This window comes from Watersipora subatra, chromosome 10, assembly GCF_963576615.1.
Source record: "Watersipora subatra chromosome 10, tzWatSuba1.1, whole genome shotgun sequence".
NCBI classification, from domain to species: Eukaryota; Metazoa; Bryozoa; class Gymnolaemata; order Cheilostomatida; family Watersiporidae; genus Watersipora; species Watersipora subatra.
The window spans coordinates 56,710,570-56,735,446 of record NC_088717.1 but is presented as its reverse complement, the minus strand read 5'-3'; the positions used below and the strand labels follow the sequence as shown (position 1 = coordinate 56,735,446).

The 24,877-nt window shown below is 35.8% G+C and overlaps 3 protein-coding genes across 3 annotated transcripts; 1 reads left to right on the top strand and 2 right to left on the bottom strand.

The window, feature by feature from the left end:
- Positions 1-380: 380 nt before the first annotated feature.
- LOC137405747 (FGGY carbohydrate kinase domain-containing protein-like) lies at positions 381-6,870 on the bottom strand. The gene is made up of 7 exons (XM_068092128.1): positions 6,533-6,870; positions 6,209-6,347; positions 6,045-6,130; positions 5,708-5,867; positions 3,267-3,363; positions 2,471-2,638; positions 381-1,308 (listed from the first exon to the last, which is right to left on the bottom strand). The coding sequence occupies exons 1-7, from the start codon at positions 6,868-6,870 to the stop codon at positions 629-631; spliced, it is 1,668 nt and encodes a 555-aa protein (XP_067948229.1). The 3' UTR covers positions 381-628.
- Positions 6,871-12,821: 5,951 nt separating this feature from the next.
- LOC137406196 (N(6)-adenine-specific methyltransferase METTL4-like) lies at positions 12,822-19,794 on the top strand. Its single transcript, XM_068092730.1, has 8 exons — positions 12,822-12,900; positions 13,332-13,513; positions 14,565-14,805; positions 16,763-16,991; positions 17,762-17,936; positions 18,785-18,956; positions 19,253-19,344; positions 19,661-19,794. Exons 1-8 carry the CDS (start codon positions 12,837-12,839, stop codon positions 19,700-19,702), a joined length of 1,197 nt encoding a protein of 398 aa, XP_067948831.1. The 5' UTR covers positions 12,822-12,836; the 3' UTR covers positions 19,703-19,794.
- On the bottom strand, positions 19,788-22,513 carry LOC137406197 (protein C10-like). The gene is made up of 3 exons (XM_068092731.1): positions 22,361-22,513; positions 21,549-21,719; positions 19,788-20,366 (listed from the first exon to the last, which is right to left on the bottom strand). The coding sequence occupies exons 1-3, from the start codon at positions 22,398-22,400 to the stop codon at positions 20,227-20,229; spliced, it is 351 nt and encodes a 116-aa protein (XP_067948832.1). The 5' UTR covers positions 22,401-22,513; the 3' UTR covers positions 19,788-20,226.
- Between the last annotated feature and the right edge of the window lie 2,364 nt (positions 22,514-24,877).

Genomic DNA, 24,877 nt, shown 5'->3' with positions numbered 1-24,877 from the left:
CTACCATACTAACTGTAAAGTGAGGTGATTTGTAACTACCCTACTAACTGTAAAGTGAGGTGATTTGCAACTACCCTACTAACTGTAAAGTGAGGTGATTTGTAACTACCCTACTAACTGTAAAGTGAGGTGATTTGTAACTACCCTACTAACTGTAAAGTGAGGTGATTTGTAGCTACCATACTAACTGTAAAGTGAGGTGATTTGTAACTACCATACTAACTGTAAAGTGAGGTGATTTGTAACTACCCTATTAACTGTAAAGTGAGGTCTAAACAAGAGAACCTGTATGTAGGTTACATACGTTACATAATGTAGGTTACATACGTATAATCCCAGCTTATAATAGCATACATATAACAATTTTATACACTTTTTGGCACTAATCTATTATAACAAGTAAAACACTTGCAGATGCTATATAATTTGTACAAAATACCATCAGATGGTAGTTGGGCCCAGTGAACAAGCAGAAACAAAGTCTACATATTCCATCTAAATATTCTGTGATATATTGCATAAGATGAAGGTGCTGAGCTAAAGCAAAGTGTGGTCCAATATTTTCATGAATACGAGCTATAATCAAGAGAAGACGACTCGGCCTTACTAACTGTTCCTAGAATTGGCATCAACTGTAGCTGTTCATGATATCGCGATATGCCAACTGGTCTTTGCACATCTGTCGAAAAACTTTGTATTTTCGTGAGTGGAAACCCTGAGATTCTGCGCAGGGCATGTATGCAGTTCCTCCGCATTTCACTCTGCTTATGACATCAGACAGCGATGCTTGCTTGGCAGCACACAAACCTAAGAGTGCGGCACCTAGTAGAACTGACTCCGGCTCATCTGATATAACAACTGGTTTATTCAATATGTCTGCCGTCATCTGAACAAATAATGTGTTTTTGATGAGGCCTCCACACATGTAGACGGCTGTGATGTCATATCCGCTCGACTCCATTTCATCAACGATATGCTTCGTACCGTAAAGCAGGCTCTGAAGAGTTGCCAGGTACAATACAGCTAAGTCATCCTTGCTGCTAGAGAGAGTTAGACCACAAATACCTCCTTTCATGGTAGGGTCCGCCAAAGGGGAGCGATTACCATGAAAATCAGGATAGACATGCAGGTCCCGAGTTAAAGCATACTCTGGAATACCTTTCTCTTGGGCAAGACGTGATATAAGTTGGCTTAATGCTGAATATGGGCTAGCCTCTGCTTCTAACTCTTGATAAGCTGGATGGGATTGGAGAATGTGATCTATGACTTTACCTGTTGCACTTTGTCCACCTTCGTTCAACCACATTCCTATAAGTATGCAGGGCAAGACAACTCTATATTCACCACCTAACTACATATAATGTATTACAATCTATCTGTATAAATCTCCAAGTTGGTCTTTGTTGGTCTGTCTGTGTGTGAAGTTATAGCGACAGAGTTTTAGTAAAAAAAACTTCAGTTTTAGTTTAGTAGAAAAACCTGCTGTGCACTGGATTTGAACTTGTAATCTCCAGCTCTGCCAACAGGCATTTATCCAATAAACTACACTGCAACAGGCTATACTATGGAATAAATTGTGCACATACTCATTACCCACGCCAATCTTTCATGGATTTGTGCTAAACACTACAGCTAGAATTATGCTAGGATAACTATAAATGTGCGTGTCTGTCTGTTGTTCATATGTCCAGTTATATTGATAAAGTTTTAGGCCCGAAAAACAGCTTCATACCGGAATTGAACTTAGCAAACCCGGTTCTGCAGACAGGTCTGCTTTTTACCCTACACCACACGACCTAATTGCCATACTATGGAATAATTGTACATATACTTATTAAAAAAAATTCAGAAATCCAAAAAAAAATCAAAAATACTAATTGTTACTACTAGCAAATTTGCAAATCATGATTGAGTGAGCGATCATGATGAGTAATGTTATGATTATAAGCGCGATTATAAGCGCGATTATAAGCATGCTTCTTATTATAGTAAAGATTTTAGACTAGCTTAAGTTACTAGCATAAGTTATTCAATTCCATCGGGTAAAAACACTTAGCAAATAGCAGCTACATAACTGTTTATAAGTTGTTTTGAACAACCATGCAACGCCGGGCATTCAGGTAGTAAAATGCTAACAGCGAAATTATATGTAGATATCAAATAGTTATAAAAGCAAACTATATAAAACTTTACCTAAAGGTGTACATACAACAATTAAAAAGCAGCCAGAACCAACATGAAACTACATGTAAACTGCTCACATTGAAACTGAGAATGCGCTGAGGTTTGCACATTGCAAGACAAACTGATAATTGACAAAGTATTCTACAATAACAACAATTTGAAACTGAAACTACAAAAAACATCAAGACTACTGTAATGAAAAAACTCAAAGTCACTACCATCTTCATGGCAAAAGATCACAGCCAAGACATCAAAACAGAATTCAACAAGCATATCAACAGCATACCTGGCACCATGGCAGAGAAATACGGACCCCATACACCTGGGATAAATGCTGGTTGCTCACTCACTACCATGTGACATGTTGAAGTCCCGCATATCAGTCCAAGTTTATTCTCAGTTTTGATTTTGTAATCACGGAGAGCGTGAGGCTTGCAAGTGAGCATGCCAACACCTGCGAGTAAGCATACCAATACTTAAGATAAGCATACCACCACTCACAAGTAAGAATATCAACACTTATAGGTGAATGTTTCAACAATTGACGATGCACATGTAATAATGCTTACAGATAAACAATCTAACTTTTGTAGGCAAGGATATTAACACATTCAGTTCAATACGTGGCACCAGTAGATAAGTATACCGACACTTCAAATAAGCAGACTAAAACCTGTGCACTAGCATACAACCACCTGCAGTTTAACATCCCTACAACTGTAGGTGAACATACCTACAACTGCAGGTGAACATACCAACAACTGCAGGTGAAAATACCTACAACCGCAGGTAAACATACCTACAACTGCAGATGAAAATACCTGCAACCTGCAGGTGAACATACCTACAACTGCAGGTGAAAATACCTACAACTACAGGTGACCATACCTACAACTGCAGGTGAGTACACACATGCTTGTGTTTGAGCATATTACTAAATGCAAAAACTAGTAAAGGCTACCATCTAATATACTTATAAACTACCATTTTCTTCAAAAAGACCTTTTTGAATGAAATAACTGTTCATTCCACTCACAATAACTTTGAGATCAGCTCAACTCAACAATATAAAACAACGCTACCTCCTGCATGAGCATCAATCAGTGATGTACCGACAGGTGTTCCTGGCAGCAGTCCAAGCTCTGCTGCTGATGACTCACTCAGGCCCTCTCCCACAGGCTAAAATCACATCATAGAAACAGAAAGAAACATAGCCTGAGAAGCTGATGAAATAAATAAAGGGATAGAGGGAGAAAAGAGTGAAAAACATTTTACAATTATTAAAACAGACTTTCTTCTCTAAAATAATTTATATAACTCAACAGATACAAGTTATTTTGATGAGAATCATGCAGATTACAAAATATTGTGTTAATATTCTGTAGCAATCCACCGTGCAAATGCAACAAAGAACGTTATATTTCCATAGCTCGCAGGATACTGACTGCGTCTATCAAACAAAACAAAATATTTATATGGAGCTCTATATGAGTTTATACAGTAATAATGAGTACATTCCATTAATATAGGGTGTATTTAGAGGCAATTTCCTGTTCTGAAAGGTTACGTGAAGATAATAACCTTCCTTAGTTCAGTATTTAGCTGACATGTCAACTCAAATATATGTCTATTAATCTGTAAAACTTCTGAATCCACCACTTAATCCTACAGATATCCTGATAAACAAGTCACTCACGCGCTGTACAGATATCATATACCTGGGTAGTACCGTAATTAGTAGTGCCAAAATTAATATAGAATTTAGTCACAGATTTGGAACTGCCAGTGCTTTCTTTAAAAAACTTCAGAAGTGATTATAGATGAACAAGCATGTAACCATCCGAGCTAAGTCTAAGGTATATGGAGATGTAATTCTAACAGTCCTATTATATGGAGCTGAGACTTGGACAGCGCACCAAATGCAGATGAAGAGACTGCGAGCAATCATGTTGAGACAACTACACAGTATAATGAATTTCACCAAGAAAGCGAAGGTCAAAAACACAAAAATACTAAGGCGAGGTTGGCCTCCCATCTACGGTAGACATTCTGATAAAAAAGGCCTAAGATAGCTGAGACATGAGCACAGGATGGGTCATGAGCGATTGCCAAAACGACTTTTGCATCCACGACTCTAAAAAGGAAAGAGGAATCAGGACAGACCCAAACTGAGACATAAAAATGTAGCTAAGAGTAACACGAAGTTGAATGAACTAGCTCCAAACAGATGGAACAGATGCTCCAAACAGATGGTACAGATGCTCCAAACAGATGGAACAGATGCTCCAAACAGATGGAACAGATGCTCCAAACAGATGGAACAGATGCTCCAAACAGATGGAACAGATGCTCCAAACAGATGGAACAGATGCTCCAAACAGATGGAACAGATGCTCCAAACAGATGGAACAGATGCTCCAAACAGATGGTACAGATGCTCCAAACAGATGGAACAGATGCTCCAAACAGATGGAACAGATGCTCCAAACAGATGGAACAGATGCTCCAAACAGATGGTAAGATGCTCCAAACAGATGGTAAGATGCTCCAAACAGATGGAACAGATGCTCCAAACAGATGATAAGATGCTCCAAACAGATGGAACAGATGCTCCAAACAGATGGAACAGATGCTCCAAACAGATGGAACAGATGCTCCAAACAGATGGAACAGATGCTCCAAACAGATGGAAAGATGCTCCAAACAGATGGTAAGATGCTCCAAACAGATGGAACAGATGCTCCAAACAGATGGTAAGATGCTCCAAACAGATGGAACAGATGCTCCAAACAGATGGTAAGATGCTCCAAACAGATGGTAAGATGCTCCAAACAGATGGAACAGATGCTCCAAACAGATGGTAAGATGCTCCAAACAGATGGAACAGATGCTCCAAACAGATGGAACAGATGCTCCAAACAGATGGTAAGATGCTCCAAACAGATGGAACAGATGCTCCAAACAGATGGAACAGATGCTCCAAACAGATGGAACAGATGCTCCAAACAGATAGAACAGATGCTCCAAACAGATGGAACAGATGCTCCAAACAGATGGAACAGATGCTCCAAACAGATGGAACAGATGCTCCAAACAGATGGAACAGATGCTCCAAACAGATGGAACAGATGCTCCAAACAGATGGAACAGATGCTCCAAACAGATGGAACAGATGCTCCAAACAGATGGAACAGATGCTCCAAACAGATGGAACAGATGCTCCAAACAGATGGAACAGATGCTCCAAACAGATGGAACAGATGCTCCAAACAGATGGAACAGATGCTCCAAACAGATGGAACAGATGCTCCAAACAGATGGTAAGATAAGGCAGAAAACAAAGCTGCATGGAAGTCAGTGATAAAGCCTAAACCATAAGACAGTCATTGTCAAAATGACCAACTGCGGGAGGGAACATAAACGTACAATTCACAGATTGTCTAAGCATGAGAAAGTTCAAGCGAAACTTTACTTCCAATCAAAAAATGGCAGTATAACCTACCTATAAAATAAACATTCTTACCTCTCCTGGTGCTTTGACCTTCTGACCCAGTTTTAAGTGCTGCTCTTTAGCTAAGTCTGATAATCCAATCTTGGTGAGAAAATCATCATTCCAGCCATGTTCCTTGAGAGAGCCTTGACTAGCGTCGTAGGCCCATTTGCAGACAAGAGAGCAAAGAGACCTTTTTAACGAGAGAAAATATTAATACCTAAACTCACTAGCATTATGTAGGCTACGTACATTGGTAATGACTATATTGGAACAATGTTTAATTGACACTTTGATCACAATTGACACCTGACATTGACAGCCTCAGATCTTTATAAAGTATTATCCTTGCTATGAAAATTTGACCTACCTGCTGAGGCTTCCAGTTGCTTTCCAGGTTAAAAAATCAGGCAGGTCAAAAAGTGCTCCAATTTTATTCCATGTATTCTTGAGATGCTAAAAACCGTCATATAAAATTTTAAATGAACATTACTTCAGCCAAGCAACAACAACAATTTCTTTTGCAAAACTTACTAGCTTAAGCCAAAGAATCTTTGGCATCTCCATCTCAGCAGATATTTTTCCTCCGACAAACTGCAATATTGAGTGGTCAGTGTTATTGATTGCGTTTGCTTCCTCTAATGCTCTGTGATCCATCCACATTATTATATTTCTGCAAATAAGTAATAGTATTTTAAACAGAATCAAGGAATGTGGAAGCCAAAGTATGGTTTAAAAAGTTATTATCTGCTAAAGAAACAATCACTAATAACATGGTTTAAAATTGATAACCTGAACAAAAAGATTAACAAATAGGCTACATATAACGTAAAGTAACGTAATAACGTAAAGCCGCACCTACTGGAGTCTGTCTGCTTCTCATTGGGTTTAGGAAGAGTAACAGCAAGTGGACGAAGATTGTCATCGAGAACCACTAGTGAGCATGTTGCATCAAAGCCTATCCCTTTTACTTGATTTACAGCAACTCCAGATTCAGTCATCACTGAAGTCACTGTATGTGTAACAGCGGCCCAAATATCTGCACTTGACTGCTCAAAGTGATCAGGGGTATCATTCCAAATCTGTATTGGCTGTACACTAGTTTTCACAATTTTGATTGAATCTCCAGAACAACTCGACAAAGCTGCTCTTACGCTGGCAGTTCCAACGTCGACCCCAATATAATATTCCATCATATAATGATGCTACGTTTCTAAATACATAAAAATTAAGTCGGCAAAATGCAACTACAGATGGCACGGCCCTGGAACCCTAGATATACATAAGGACACGCCTATTAGTTTTACAACCAACACTCTACTAGGGAACTCTAGACATAGACTCGAGTAACATTGAAGGTTAACGAAAACGCGCTAAGGCGTAAAGCGCGAATAGCAAACTGCGATAAATAAATTTTAGCTTGAGCTTTAACTTTTAAACAGACGTTCAAGTAATAAGATTTTGAAGTTGATAACTAATACAAATTAGTCGATAACGTAACGAGCTAGGTAATGACGAGTCAAATTCAAGCTTTCTTCGTCCCCCATGCTACTCCCAATAATCCGCATGATTTTAAAAAAATCACAACATTAAAAGAACTATAAAAACGACTTACTTGCAAAATTATTGTGTCGTACGCAACACTATTGGCTCAAATGACTTTTTGAAGAGAGCATGTTTTTTTTTGTAGAATTGCGATTACTTAATACGGATACAACTTAAAATTTCATGATTATTTGTTATTTTATTTATTAGTACCTATGTTTACGTCTCAACTTGTTATGTTGCGAGTGGTTTTCAGTCAGTAGCTAAAGAAATTCAAATTTTTTTGCCAGTGCATGGTACGTTTAACTTAAAGAGTAGCACTATACTACTAGTGATATCTAAGCTTATTTGATTTTCAACTGTTAAGGATGCATTGTAGCTAGGCTGAGCCATAATATTAGAGTGACCTACGTTTTGAAGAGCTCCTATATACTCAACAGGCTGTGAATAGTCGGAAGCATGGTTTTTAAAGTTTATGTGATGCATGTTTTTGAATATACCTCAATGTGACGCTCAAACCTAGTTAAAAAAATTCAAATCACTTCAATTAATAGAAAAAGTAGTTTTACTCCTATAACACCCTCAGCATTTTATGGCCCTCACATGGCCTCATCTGTGTTTAGCTACTTTGAAGACCTGCACTTCAATACCTCTGATAGCATCATCAACAAAACGCTAATCTAATTGGCACTCTCTACTCCCAACTCTGCATATAGGCTATGTCAATTGTGCATCTTCCAGATCTTTGCATTTTTCTGACGCATCATCAGTATATCTACAAGATCTTTTTGCTAAAAAGAGTTAAACTCATATTAGTATTATATTCTCATCAAAATGATTTTTTGATTAAGTGTCTTTGAAAATTCATCTGACACATAACATTGTTATGTATTTTTGCACTAGTTTGATTCGTATTCTATACTATAATTAGACTATATATTCTTTATGTACAAGTATATAACTCATTTTCAGAAGAAAATATATTACTTTAGTTGTAGCTTGTAGTAAGCCCTGAAAGGTAACGTCTGTTCAGAATTGTTTCAAAATGTGAATCAGTGGCATTACATGCATTTCAGGAATTAAAGCTTTTATTTGTGCAGATTTTGTAATGTGTGAACACTTACTTTCTTATTTAGGCCTTTGAAATGCATAAAAATAGAAAAATATCTCTTATAGCTGCAACCTGGATTGTTCAAAGATGAAGCAATTGTTAAAAACCCAATAGAAAGGTAGCAAATAAAAAAATGAGATTTTTACATTTTTAACACAATTTATTAAAATACCAGAAACAAGGCTTAAGTGGCTTAATTAATTTTATATCATAGCGGCAGAAATTTAATAAATGGAGAAAATTCTCCACTAGAACTACAAAACTTATTTTACGCTTAAATAGATTCATTTATATATATATATATATATATACCGTAAAACCTCTAATTGAGCTCTATTTTTCAACCCATCTTCTTCATTTAGAGGCGGCGTTCAACTAGAGACTGGCGGGGTATTTTTCAAATGGCTTATCAAAATTTTCTGAAGGCAAATTTAGCACTATTACGGGCGAAACGAATGTCGCCTATATTTTGCTCTCTTTTTTCGGTGAAGCAATATTAAACCTTTTGGATGCAATAAATCTGCTAACTCGCCTTTAACTTGTCAAAGATCTTTTAATAAATGTGCATCGATAAACTGAGAAATATCTCTATTAGTTAATAGCTATTGCTTGCAATTAACCTGCGATGATATTATAGCCTGTGTTCTTCTTTGCAATTTGCTTGAGTTTTCAATTTTCATTTCATCCTATATTTGAAGACATATTTTTATTTTATATTTGTATTTGACATTGTTGAATAAAAGCTCATGGCACGCTTTGATATGTTTGCTACAATTTGCAGCCACAACTAGCTTTTTATGTGCAATAGAAGTGGAGTTATGAGCATCGATCCGTCGTAAGCCGATTTAGGATAGCTGCAAGGATGCTATTAATTAAATAACATACTATAAATCTGCATATTTATAAATTATAAATAATAATACATCAAATGATACAAGTGACATAAACGAATCAAGAAATGTTGCATGCAGAAACAAAAATTAACGTTATAACACAAAAATATTTCCATCGTTTGCTCGGATAGCTGCCTTCTGATTGTTGCTTTCGATGGAACAAACATCTTCTAGTTGTCCAATACCTTCCAGAATATCTTCTGACTTCAACTCTTCTTTTACTTCCAAACATTTTTAGCATAGCTTTCACATGCTGCATTTAGCACGAACGCAAAGCGTGAAAGTTTGCTTAGTAAGCGTAACCTTTGGTCCAAAACTTGCGAACCGGATTTTATACACATGTCCTGCGAAGTATTAGGACCGCGTTACACAAGAAACTATTAGCCTGAGACAGTTAGTAGTTATTTCTATGGCGTTGCTTTCAAAGTTCCATCTACCATCATAAATTTAAACCGTTTTTGTATATGTACATGTACTTCGATAGAAGCACGACCGTGTTAAACAAGGAACCACTATTAGCTTGAGACAGTAATTATTTCTATAGGGTTGCTTTGAAAGTTCATCTATCATCGTAAATTCGAGCCATTTTTTATATGTCTTCTTTGTCTTATATGTCTTTTTATAGGCTTCTTCGAAGTAGAAAGACTGCGTTAAACAGAGAACTAATACTAGCCTGAGATCGTTATTGATTATTTCTATGCTGTCACTTCCCAAGCTTTAACGAAAAAATAACTAAAAGCTTTGGAATTGGATAACGAGAGAATTAATTGTTATTGATATAAATTATAAACGATTTGTTATTAATACGATTTTGTGGACACTTTCCTACTGATCAGTTGATATTATGGGCTCGTAAAGATCAAATAATGTCAAAGTGGTGGTCAAATAGAGGTGGTGTTCAATTGGAGAGTGGCGGTCTATTTTTCAACCCTTCTCTCCGGGTGGCGATCAATTGGAGGCGGCGTTCAAATAGAGGCGGCGGTCAATTAGAGGTTTTACGGTATATACTAGCTGTTTTACTCGGCGTTGCTGGGGTAATAAAAAATGTCTTTGGACAGAAAATTGATTGTATTTAACATATAACAACATTTGCCATTCTAACTTTCAAACTACGTATCATGAGATAAGTGTTTTGTGTAGGTGAAATAAATTAAAAGAAAAAATAAAAACAACTGTAAAGGTTTTCAAACTTTGTCAAACAACTGTAACTTTCCAACTTCATATCATGAGGAAAATGTTTTGAGCAGGACAAACAAATTGAAAAAAATAAAACAACTATAACAGGGTTGAAATGCATATGTGGAATAATAAGTAATAGTTAAATCAAGTCTGTTTTGCTATGCTTACAATAAAAAATGATTCGGTAATGATACAATTAATACGAACTGAGAAAACAAAATAAAAATCCTGAATATGTTGAATTAATAATAACAATTCTTGCATAGAAGTGCGTGTGTATAAAAAAGATTACTGTTTCACCAGAAGCTATCCATCAAAACTTTGAATACGACGATACTGGTACCTCTCGATACTAATACAAATGTAAAAATGAGATATAGTACTGTCATTGTCTGACTGAACAGAGAAAAAGTGTAGAGTCTTTTCCTACGGAGATAATACAATTGTTCGCCTGAAAAAAATCGACCTTCACTGTGATTTAGCAATTGAACCTTACGAAGCACTGAAAATAAAAGTTCAAGCAAACACGAAAAATCATTGTGTTTCATAGAGTTTTAGATGATACGTCAATTAGCATGCGCATTTAGTATGTATATGATAATTTTTTTATCAATACGCCTTGTATGGCTCAGTGGTAGAGCGCCTTGTATGGCTCAGTGGTAGAGCGCCTTGTTTATTTCAAACATGCGGTTGCAATCTCCGTGAGTTCAAATCTATCAGAATGTGGAATTTTAATTCCAAGATTTTAATAGCTAAAGCTGGATATACAACGCGACAGAGACACTAATACACAAGTTTGTCTGTCGTCTGTCCAGTTATAGTGATAAATTTGTAGCAATAAAAACTACTTTCAGACTGAATTTGAACTCCCAACATTCAAATTGCAAGGCTATCAAATAGAGTGTGTAACCACAAGGCTATCAAATAGCGTGTGTAACCACAAGGCTATCAAATAGTGTGTGTAACCACAAGGCTATCAAATAGCGTGTGTAACCACAAGGCTATCAAATAGTGTGTGTAACCACAAGGCTAAGCCGTTCTTACCATTCTCATTGCTCTTACTGTGTACTGTATATCCTTTTTACAATTGCACGCACTAAATGTATACTTTTATTATTAATTAATATTACCTTTTGCGTTTATTATATTTTAGAAATATTTTTAAATGCTAATTTTTACCTGTTTTTTTAATTTATAATTTTCCAATGTGCCATTTCAATTCCAAATGTACCATTACACTGATATTTCCGGCTTCGGTAAATCTGTAAAAGCTAAATGCTTTTCACTTGGACAGTTGTATTATTTGTAGTAGAAATTGTCTCTACATTCTCTCCGTTTGGTCAGACAAAAACAATTCGATATCTAATTTTTGCATTTGTACCAGTATGGAGAGGTGCCAATATCATCTCTCAAAACTTTGAATACAACGAGCTTCTTCTGCAACAGTAGCCATTTTTTATACATTGTTTATTTTTTCTCGCAATTTATTTGAACTGCACTAAAACACTTTTCTCATGATATGAAGTTTGAAAGATAGAATGGTAAATGTTGTATGTGTTAAATAAAAATAATTTTTCTTCGCAGAATTTTTTATTATCTGGGCAACACTGGACATTCATCTAGTATATATATATATATATATTTTCAGGTGAGCCAATTGTAACCGTAAATAATTTTTTATCTCATCTACCTGGTCCATATTGTTTTTTGAGTTATACTCTGTACTGTGGTAATCCATTGTTATAACATTCATTCGAGCTAATAATACTTTGAAAAATATTGCTAATGTAATTAAATAATATTGATTTTAAAGATTATCTAATAAAATGCTTACTCTTCTGTTATTTATGTAATATGTATATAGTTAACTCAGTGTATCTAACCTTTCAGAATGTATTATTCGGTAACTGAGGCTAAAGGTAAAATGTTTCTCTATAGAGAGACAGGAGTAACCTTGTTTTGCTGCACACATGTAACCATGCACAATAGATTTTGTAGCCATGTTGTTTTGTGCTAGACTAAAATGTCTGCTGCAGGGGAAAAGAGGTTAATCACAAGAACAAATATGCTGCTGTTTGATGCCTAGCCTCGTTATTATTTCATGTAAAAGTTTACTGCTAACGTTTGTCACAGTTTTTTGCAACAGCCGAAGAGAAAGCTGCAAAATAATTGTTTATAATCATTTATTTGATTATAATAAAATGTTTCAGTCAGATTTAATTTTGACTTCTGTTTCTACATAAAGATTATTGTAAGCACATTTGAGCATGTATTTTGTATACTTGTTTATTTAAGATGTAGCAAAACACTTACCGACTGTTCTCAAAATGGGAGTGCATTGAATGTGCTTTTCTTGATGGATGACCTGTTTATTGTGACTGTTCGTGTTGAATAGTCCAATATCATATGTTCATTACAGTTTCTATGTCACGAAATGGCAGTGATTCACGAAACAGCTGATGGCTTTATTCTCGACACTCTAAAGTTTTATGAGGATTGTAAGTTACAGTAGCTGATTGTAAATTACTGTAAGTTATGGTAGTTGATTGTAAGTTATGGTAGTTGATTGTAGGTTACGGTAGTTGATGGTAAGTTACGGCGGTTGATTGTAAGTTACTGTATTTGATTGTAAGTTACAGTAGATGATTGTAAGTTACGGTAGTTGATTGTAAGGTATGGTAGTTGATTGTAAGGTATGGTAATTGATTGTAAGTTACAGTAGATGATTGTAAGTTACGGTAGTTGATTGTAAGGTATGGTAGTTGATTGTAAGGTATGGTAATTGATTGTAAGTTATGGTAGTTGATATACAAAAGGAAGAAATTATACTATGTATGAAAGAGTGCAATTTCTAACGCGTTTCCTTGTAAACATTTGAACAGTATACTTGTCCTGGATAGTCAACATTTTCATGGACTAATATTTGCAGGCTATGGTGAACTATTAGATGTGACCAGTAGAGGGTTAAGAAGACAGGCTGTGAGGCCTAAATCATGCCTGTACAATGTTGAATCTGTGTTTAAAATGATTTCGGAACATGAAGCTGATGTTCGGGAAACAGAGATGGAGGCTGTAGCTTTGGAACGGAGGCGAAAGAGAAAACGGAAAAAGGTAACTCAATACTGATTTGCGCCATAAATTATATTTTAGACATTGTGATATGTTACTGTGGGTCACTTATATCTAGTTCATTAAGGCATTTAATAGTGTGTAACATAGAGAGTATGCATGTTTGAGGAAGGAGAGAGTCAGTGATCCACTATGAATGAGTATTTTTTATAAAAAGGAGGCATGCGGTAATTTAATGTATTGAGACACAGTTTGAACTACAGCTGAGCTGTCTGTAGATGTACAGTAGTACACATAGCCTGGGCTACACAAATATTTTAGCCGAACATAAGTGGACGAGCCAACTCTACCATTAACCAGTTTTGGTATTCAGGCACAGGCAAAAGAACAAGCTATCTTTTTGTAACAAACTGTAACGTCAGTTAATATTAAATAATTTATTAGCTGTTAATCGAAGAGTGGATAACTTCCAGTAATAAAATTACAAGTCGTAAAGCTTCTGCTGCCATTTGGATGATTAGACTTGCAGAAACTATATTATTTAATTATCTTATTAAGTAAACTGGTGAGTTATTCAGGGATTATCTGGCAAATACTGTGGTAACATTCAGCGGAATCCTTTCATCTACAAACCAGAAAGTTCTTTTAAGTTTACACACAATATCTGCATGATAATTCACTTGTGGCTTTGCATGGCTGATTTGATCAAGTGTGAGTTAAATTCTGATTTCTAGCGGCCTTTCCTCAAATATTTGCTCTACAACCTGTTAAGGTGCGATCTTTTTTCAGAATTTGGGTGAAGAATATGGTAACTGCTCCTTCAAACATAAACATAAATGTGTAAAAAACTTGGTCTACCATACCTTCCACTCGCGGTCTACTATTTGTACTGTTTCTTTTGACATGTACTCTGTGTTGTAGGAACGGTGCAACGAGCCCCTTTGACATGTACTCTGTGTTGTAGGAACAGTGCAACGAGCTCCTTTGACATGTACTCTGTGTTGTAGGAACGATGCAATGAGCCCCTTTGACATGTGCTCTGTGTTGTACGAACGGTGCAGCCAGCCCCTTTGACATGTACTCTGTGTTGTAGGAACGGTGCAGTCAGTCAGAGCCAGTTGATAGCAGAATAGAACTTATGTTTAATTCTATCATGGTCTCCGCCAAGGCTGCTGGATTATTTAATCACGTAGTTAGCTCTAATGACAATAATGTTGTCGCTAGATCATTGGTCGATTCACTTGGCTGCTCATCCTTATTGGTGGAACTGACTGGCATGTCTTGTCATGGCGCTGAACGCTCTATAGGCTATGTTCAACTGAATACCCCGGAGGGTAAGTCTACTATCACATCTTTCTGATGATGTATTGTCTATATACAGGCCTTCTTTCCGTACCGACTTAAGCTGTATTACGCAGTTTGCCTTCTTCAGTAGATACATCATTATGTCTGACTCGCATCTTACCTTTTTTCATCTCTTGATTTGCCACCTTAATTTTGCTTCTGTGCTACTAGCTGATTGGTCCAACTTCTGTTTCATTTTTAGCATCAACCATTCTTTTTTGCCTGTTTGGTGACATATACCTGACACTATTGTTACTGTTAAGGGTTATGTATGATGTATAGCAACATGGTATAAGGTGTACCTCTGCACGCTCATTGTATTTCAAGCCCATCTATTAACCGAAAAACATCCATTGATGGAGGATGCTCGTTTGGAAAAAACTTAGAAATTGTAAGTTGTCTCTTCCTGCACATGGAAGCCCTTTCATTACACATTATTAACTGCAGTCCCAGGTGTGGAGTAGCGTAACATTATTGATAATTTTAAACAGATGTTTGACGATGGGAAGGGTAATGTTGTGTGGCATTGTTTCATTTTAACAGTGTACAATAATCGTATAAGACACAACTTGATTGCTTCCCTTTGAGTTATCTTCTCAAAATACCAAAACTAACTGGCAACTTCAGTGATTGCAACCAATCAACCAAACATCCTATTGTATGAGTAATACTCAATTTTAGGAACTATTGACAGATAATTTAATGCAGTAATGAATCCTAAATAAATTGAATGTTTATTTATTTTTTACTAACATTTATTGTTTGGTTTATAGCATTTATGGTTGTTAAATTACTTGAACAGCAAATACAATGAAATTTGGAGTGACAACTCCAAACTACGTGTCATTAACTACATAGGATTCCAGCAATACAAATTATTCACGGACAACTTAGCGCGCTTCGCGACTTAATGACTTAGTTATTTAGCGTGCTTGGAGCTGACTAATGAGAACAGTTCTAATAAATATGCAAGCTAAGCTATAATCAACTTAAATAGCAATGCAGAGAGGTACACATACTTAATGACAGAACAATTACTTTGAACATCAGAACAGGATTGGATTCAAAATAAAGTCTTAAAATGGATTCATCAGAACCTCTATTCTGTAGGCTGACAGAGGTAATCAGATATATTAGCAAACATACCTTAGTCTATTTTAGAAAAAGAAACTAGCATGTTTATACCTTATTTCACTGTAACGTTGCATTCGTTGTTGCTAGTTGTACATGTTAGTTTCATATGCAAAGGGAGGCATTTGTAATGTATGGAATCTTTAAGGCTTAACATAGACATCGCTATTAATCCACACCAGAAATAGATATACTGTATATACCGTTACCATGGGTTACGCACAGTCAAGTGACCTGAGATATTGGCTAGTATTATCCACTGGACTGCAACAGCAGAGGCTCGAGTTAACGTGTAGCAATAGATATACGGTCATATTCTATATCAGACCCTTTTGAACAGCGTAGCCGTATTTTCATATCGAAGAAGATTAGCATTGTTCTTAAATTGTTGATATTTGTAAGGACTCTTGATGTTAGGTAGGTGACTATGGTAGGTGACTATGGTAGGTGACTATGGTAAGTGACTATAGTAGGTGACTATGGTAGACAGCTTACTGCTTGATCGTTAGAAATACCATAATTTAAAAACTAGCAAAATATGATGAGTTGGAAACTATTCCAAGAACTTTAATGTTTAATGTTTGACATCACTACTACCTAACAAGGCATTCCTACGTGGTTTAGTTTTTATATTTTAGTAGCAAACGCAGATCTTAATGCTGCAATCTACTATACTAGTTACCAAATCTAATTTACGTGGTCGTAGACGCACAATTTTGGACATTCTATAATTTCATGCCTTCTAGTAAGCCATCTGAGTTTTATGTTTCTATAAGTGCTAAGAAACTGTACTAATGCTGTTTTTTACTCTTTTAGACGCAGCGTCATGTCAGGAATCCTTCTGCCACAATCTCATCGAGTCTAATTGTGTTGACAACATATCTTTGAGGTTACAAGGACGGAAGTTTCTGATACCAACCAACTCTAGTTTCCTCATGTCTGATATACTCGGGCTTCAAGAATTCTCTCAAACCTTTGATAGAAAATTCAATTTTTTAATTGTCGATCCGCCCTGGGAGAATAAGTCTGCCCGACGAAAGAAAGTGTAAGGCTGACTTAACATTCTGCACCTTTACCTTCCTTTCTTTTAATTAGAGTTTCCTCTAACTTGAAATTTTTTTAACTGAATTTATTTTACTCATTTGTGAGTTTGCCTGTTAGCTCAAGATCCACTATTTATTATTAGCAAGTGCCAAAGGTAGATTTGATACTTGCGAATCTACACCATCTTATGAGCAACTTTCTCGATTTTTATGTCATTTGTAAGGTTTTAAGTACGACAAGGTACATACTAATCTGATCTTTTAATATACAGAAAACCTGCCTCATGGTTTAGCACAATTTGAACTGAGACAAGACATGTACACGTGTTGTACATGCACAAAGAGTACATGTTACTTAAAACCTTACAGCTGACATAAAAGTCAAGAAAGTTCAGTGAACCTTCTGTTACTCTAGAATCTTGTACTATTTGTACTATGCTGGTATGCATAGTACAAATAGTACAATTATACGTCAGTGAGGACGAGCAACAACTTGTCTCATATCGAGTGTTTTGTATTCATGAGTTTAGTTTGAGACATGTGTGCTCTCTCAGTTCAAAATGTGGTGAATTGAGAGGCTGGTTTCATGTATATTAAGAGATTCTTGTAAATCAGAGAATTCACTCAGACTTTTAAGCGGTCATCATGTACATTTTGTGTGGGTCTGTAGTGAGTTAGTCGACTCCTTGTTCTCAACTGCACAGGAAGACAGTTTCATGCATACTCATGATCAGTGTTACCTACATGTAGTTTCTCACAAACTCGGTTGCAGATACAAGCGGCTGAACAACACTGAGTTTCTAGAACTGCCAATAAAGAGGATGAGTGCTGAGAATTCCCTGCTGCTCCTCTGGTGTACTAATTGCAAGTCGCAGCGAGAATTCATAGAAAAAAGTCTTCTTCCTCATTGGGACTTTAGGGTTGTCTCCACTTGGTACTGGTGTAAGGTCGGTGGCTCACCAAAGTCATCATAAGTACAAATAACCTTTCTGAATGTATGATTGGCTATATTTAAAATACAACATGTCTACATGTTAAATTGCTCCCATACTTTTTAACAGTCCTCAATCTACCTTCTGGTACAAAATGTTGAAGCTTTGAGGCAAAAGGCTCTTAGATGTTATTACAGGTGAAATAGCACTCACATGGAAAGGTTGCAGGTCACGATTATTTTACTACCTGAATTTAAAAATCTTGATCACAAATTCAGTGGGTGCATTTTGTGGCATCTATTTCCATCTAATGATGGTATATTTCCTTTACATGTATTTTCATTTTAACAGCATTGTGATTCCCTTGCAATCATAATTTATTACCAGCTACCGCCTACAGTCTAACACAGTTTCTTATTCCTACACTAAAGCTAAACAATGTTTTAGAAAAGTTTTTAAAACAAGTTATAAAAAGTTTTCTAAAATTGCTTTCATAAGTGATTTACTAGACTAGTAAGTTCCAATGGCTTGGAATAGTTCAAAGCTTGTTTGACTGTTAACTGATATGTATAAAGATGCTCTGGTCAGTCTTGTTGTGCTATGTGCTCACACTATCTGCGGTTAGCCCTTGTCAAACTAATTATGTTTCATCAAAATAGTGGTGTATCCAGACATTTATTTTTATTTGCATTAACTGTTGCAAAATATCTTATTAAGATTTTTAGGCTGGGCTCTAGCCAGACATTCAAATCGTAGATGAAACTATCACGAAAGTTAGCATGTTCTCTATGTAAAACTTGCTAGGCATCTCCTCACTATTTGTTATGCATACAAGCTAACTAGCTCTCATGCTATTTCACCAGGTAACTAAGTCGGGAGATCTGATTCGTCCCTTTCATAAAGGAGGAAAGAAGCCATATGAGACACTCTGTATTGCTGTACGAACGGGTCAAGCCATTCCAGAGCAGTTAATAAGTCAAAAAGTGATAGTGTCGATACCTTCCCTTATACACTCTGCTAAACCTGCTTTACTAGGTACTAGTGAGTCCATGATATCTCTTTACCTCTCATACACTCTGTACTAGGAAGTCATCTCCCTTCAATTCAACTTGCGTTTGTATTGTTTTCATGTTGAGAGTGAGTCATACCAACCAGGCTGCTGCTTTCTGTTCATTTCCCACATTTGATGACGTCATTCCAATGATAGTAGATTTGCTTGTGCATTTCCTGTCTTAATTTTTTCACTCACATTGTTGATGCGGAACTTGGATGTACATGTATTTTGTATCTAATTTTTGATTGACTTTTAAAATAATCCATTACACTTTTAGAGCTCTTCAAAAAGTATTTACCAGAGAATCCCAAATGCTTGGAGTTGTTCGCACGAAACCTTTTACCCAATTTCATGAGTTGGGGCAATGAGGTAAGCACAGATTCAAATTGCTAACTTCATTTCAAAGCTTAACCATGTTGCAGATGACAAGTTAAGTGAGAGAGATAGTGAGAACTACATATACCTGATTGCCTAGCGCATCACCAAAACCAGCCAGCTGCAGTTTATCTACCAATTTCAATGATTTTATTTGCAACTGATGCTAATCTTTGGCTCATCATTTATTTCAAGACTTGAATAGAATAACTGGATAAGATTTTTAATATTGTATATAACTTCATTGAGAGAGATTTCTGTTTGGTTTCAGCATTTGTTAGTTTGTTTCTGATAAGATAATGGTTTGCAGGTGATTCACCAGCAAGACATGGATTACTTTGATGTTGGCTGACGAGGTTAGCGCTGCTCCGTGACTGATACTCATCTTCTACGGAGTCTTGCAGAATATTTATCAAAAAAGCCAAAAAACATCCCCAGAAATCTCTGTATAAATATATTTATAATAAAATACTTTCAAAAGACAATCAAGCTATCATTGTGACTCTGATATGATAGTTAGATATTGATAGTTCTATGGAATGCAGTAGTTTATAAATGCCATTCCCATGGTCATTGATATCCAGCATTATGTGATAGTGACAGAGTATTTATGTTAGGCTCATTGTAAGACATATCAACAGTTGAAGGCGGACAAATGCAGGTAACCACAAAGCTGTTAACTGCAAATACTAGTTGATTAGTGAAATTGGTCTCAACTTCTAATGGCAGGTCAGTAATCATATCTAATTACCTAGTATCACAAGTCCTAAAACCTTACCAAATGATGCTCTTCATATTAGAAATTATGATAGTAAAAATATAGCTACATATTTTTGTTTGTATAAGCATGACAAACTAAAATGGAGTATTAGGCAGTTAGCAATCAGGTTCTGTTATCTTGACTGAGACCATTTCCTTAGTGGGTATCAAAAGCTTTTTCAACTTGTGATAAAGGTGAGACAACTCCTCATCTTGTTTTTCCAGTTCCTTCACTAATCGTGTGAATCGCACCAAGTCTGAAACACCAAACGAATCCACCATTGTCACGAAATCTGCTATGAGGGTAATAGACTTGCTAAACCCAAAGACTCGAGCACAAATAAATTACTAAAAATGAGATCTACACTCAATCTTTGCTCTCACGTCGTAAGCAATACTCCTTATTAGAAAAGTTTACAAACGGCTAATCACCACTTTATTTTAACATCTTTATGTAGCAGTTAAGTGAAGCCATCATGAAGATATCACCAACAACATTTTCTTTACTAGAGAATACAAAAATTAATTTATCTATTGCCATTAGGAAAAGAGCGAACAACTCTTAGTATCCGAGAGTTGTCATTTTGCCATTTGGTAAATAGATGGCGAATTTTGTTTTGAACTTAAGTTATTGTCTATGCAAGTTGACACCTCCAAAGTAGGTTGAAAGTAAAAATCCATTATCTTGAACAAAGTGCTAAGCCAGCTAACAGCAAGAATGAGCAAAGTATGTGTGAAACCAGATAAAAATAACCTTAGCTAGAAAGGCTAGATGAATCTTGACAGATCTATGGCTATTTATGTAATTGTGCATTTCTCCAGTCATTTAGGTTCTTTAGTTACTGAATAAGCTCTAGGTGGTAGATTTCAGTAATGCACCAAAATGATCCATGCAAATTCATAAGTAGCTTCCACTGACATATTCATTTGAAAAGAATCCAGAGAGAAAATGGAAAATGCCACTATATTTACGGTAGTGTTCATGTGAATCAGAACAAAAATGATATTTTAAAATTTCAACTTTTGCCTAGCTTAAATTGAATTATAAACAAACCAAAAGCCAGTCATACACTTTGTATTTGTTGACAGCTAATTTGGACCCTCAAAGAATGCAAACCTTAGCCATCTTGTATTATGATTAATAATACAAGTTGACTTCAAGAAATAATAAATTGGAGTAAAACTAGCGAATGAGCACCTATTTAATAATGAGTGTAGCTGCCCTCTATGATGACAAACAGCAGCAACAGTGATATGTGAATGTTTCAGATAGTTATACATTTGCTTGTGTCCGTAATGAAATTGATAAACAGTATTAATTGATTTTACTGACAAATATCTATTAATAAAAAGCTTACCCACACGGTTATACAGGAAACTAATCTCTCTTGTATGATAGATTGACAACCAACAATTCATCGATAGCATAAAAGAGTTACCTTCTCCCTGTTCTGTGTGGCCATGGTTCTCAAGAATATGCATTTGCGTTTCAGTTGCTAAGGGAAAGACGACTCTTAGGTAGTTCAGCATGTCTGTACCAGCTTCTGCTCTTGCTGCTCTAAATGCGCTGTCCTCTGCGCTGAGGCTGTCCAAAATTTCTCCAAGAATATCTAAAACATTTAAAAATACAAAAAATTGAGGCAGCATCTCTTTAGCATATTAGTTGTGAGATAGAGAATCAGCTGATATTTATCATCTTGTATGGAGAATATACAAATAATAGGTTCATTTTTCAGGTAGTTCACAAGTAATAAAGTTTTGAGTGAGGATGAAACTATTTCCATTGTGAGTTTGATGTTTGGTGCTCATCTATCTGAAATTGTGAGAACATTTTTTTATCAATCGGTATTGGCAGCGGTGCAGAACAGAATAATTGTTACATTACACATAATGATCAAGCATGCCAGTAATAACCAATGGTATTCTGCCAAGTGCTTGAAGCATGATTACTTTAACCGATGTAATGACCATGTGCACAGTTAACCCATTGTATCGCAAGTAAAATGTGTGGCTTAGTGGATAGAGTGTCCACCTGCAGACCCGGAGGTTCCGAGTTCCATTGCAGTGTGAAGCGGATTTTTCATTTCTAAAACTATTGCTATAACTGGACACACAGATGACAGACAAACACTGAGATTTATATATATATGCTTTACCTAAATGACAGTCAGCCAATAAGCTAACATTCCATAGCAAAACTATTACACAGAACAATTAGTGTACTATAAATATCTTATAACTTGTGATGTACCTTTGGCCTCATTGATGGTCATGCTCATGTTTGACAACATGTTTGAATATCTACCATACAGCTGATATAGATTGGCTGCGTCTACACATCGGTACTACATCATCATCACTAGAGGATCCGTATATGCAAACTTCAGAGTAAGTAGCATACCTACACCAAGTAGTAACTTAAAGTCACAGATGTGTAAATGCTGGCATAGAATACACGATGTCTTTTAAGCTACAGCAAACTCTAGTAAGGGTATCAGGTCGCCAGTTAGCATGGTACGGTCTAGTTTATTTTTTATGTAGGTGGCATGAGTATTTTTATGATTCTGGTTATTTGGTAATATGGTACATTCCTGTCTTTTTGAAGAATTTTAAAAATAATGTGCTAAACTTTTCAAGAATATTTTGCGACTAATAGTTGATATGCTACTAAACACTTGGGCCTTCGCTAGATAAAATGGCTTTTAGCGTTCTCTAAAGACTTTAAATTTAATTTATAGAAATAAATTTCTTGAAACGAAGTACTTACAGTTGTGGTCAGGCAATTTTAACTGTACCATTTGTGAAAATACCGGTATGTCAAAGGTATTCTAATCTAGATACACATACCATTGATAAGAATATATACGTAATTTGATATTTTACTTTCAGAAAGAAGCTGTAAGTGAAGTTGGTTTTTTTACACAAATATACAAAGTTTTTGTTTTACTCATTATGTACAGGGCTGATGTATGTACAAGATGATTAAACCAGACACTTTCCTTTTTATTGATCATCTCTAAATAGGTATATTTTAGTTCCTTAGAATTGACTGAGTCAAGTAGAAAGAATATGTTTTTGCTGATACATGTTTTTTCCTGAAACTCTCCATAATATCTAGACTTCTGCATACAATAACTCCAAACAAATTGGCTATTTCGTAAGCATCCCTCCTTTCTCTGAGCCAAGTCAGAGATTACCACTTCACAAAAATCAACTAACCACTCCAGTTGCACAGTAAATAATAAGCACTACATATTTTTTCTGAAACTCTATCGGGTTACGTGCCCAGTTTACAGACATGTAAACATTAGACAGTAGTAGATAGACATAGACAGTAGTATTACATGGCTGGTAATAGCAGCTAGTATTTTTACTGTGGTACAAATTGAGTATTTACTTGTTCAATCACATCATATCTAAATACCATCAGGTACATGCTAACTGCGAGTGATCAATGAAAAGTTATGGATTGATAAGTCATATGAGCAGTAATAATTGGATTAGTTTTAAAGACATGACTATTCACTTAACTTTGCTGCCTTTTACAAGCCGGGGTTCAGTGCATGCTTTAGTCAATGCAAAGATATTAGTCTCATAAAGCCCTCAAATAGTAATAACATGCTAGTAACTAATACTTAGTATCACATTTCCAGCAACCAAAGTTCTAGCCTATTTCTTGAACAACTGCTATGACAACAAAGAATAATGTTCAGCATTGACTGATAGGTTGCATCAGGTTGATGGCTAGAACTGTACATTATATTGTATAAATAATTACTGCTCAATAAACATGAAATAAACGAGCAATCTAGCTGTGCAATGAGCTCAAATAAATGAGATCCCTTTATGTTTATTTCAAAATCTTACAACCAGTGTTCAACAACATTGGAAAAAAAAACATGCTGGATTTTACTACTATGAACACCTTTTAATTATCACATTTTTCAATTTACCGGCTGGAAGTTTATGCTCATGATAAACAGGTTCTCTACAAGCACTGTGCAATTTCAATCAGAGAGAGAATGTGAGAGAGAAGATGTGAGAGAGAAGAGTGGTCTATATTGTTTCAGGAGAACTCTTGCAAATTTAGTATTAGGATAATGTTTGCATGAGTATAGTATTGTGATTGCTAGCCACGTCTAGCAAGTAGTCTTGGATTTGCTCCACAATTTTGCGTAATATTAACAGAACATTAACGTAGAGCAATTGAAAATTACTTGCGATGAAAAAAGTTTGTTTGAGCCTCTATCGTTGTCAATTTTCCATTCATCAATAAGATAGCATTGTAGTAACTTAAAATAGCATTCAGATAGTTCCCATTACAAAATATCTATACTCTCGCTTCCTGTGTTCCACATCTGCTATGATATCAATACGATACCTTAATACTAAAATGTTACCAGATTGTAAAAATAGTCAAATTATTTTTACATTTGAATATTTGATCTAGCTATAACACTGAAATGCTGATGATTAATAACACATACATGTAGATAACATGTGCAACTAGTCTAAACAGAAAAGGGTGTTGGACGTTGAACAAATAATTTAGAACAACTCATTTTAGAAACTTGTCAATATATTATGATGAACTCTTATTAAATTTAGGGGCATATAGGTGTAACTAACTCTCCTTTCAATCCCTACTCATTGGTCTGCTAGTCCACTGACATGACACAGAAGGGCACGTGGGTAACTTCAACTTGTGGAAGCTTCCCATAGCTAGGCCAGCGTCAGGTGGTTCACAGGTGAGAGTATATTTCCTTTG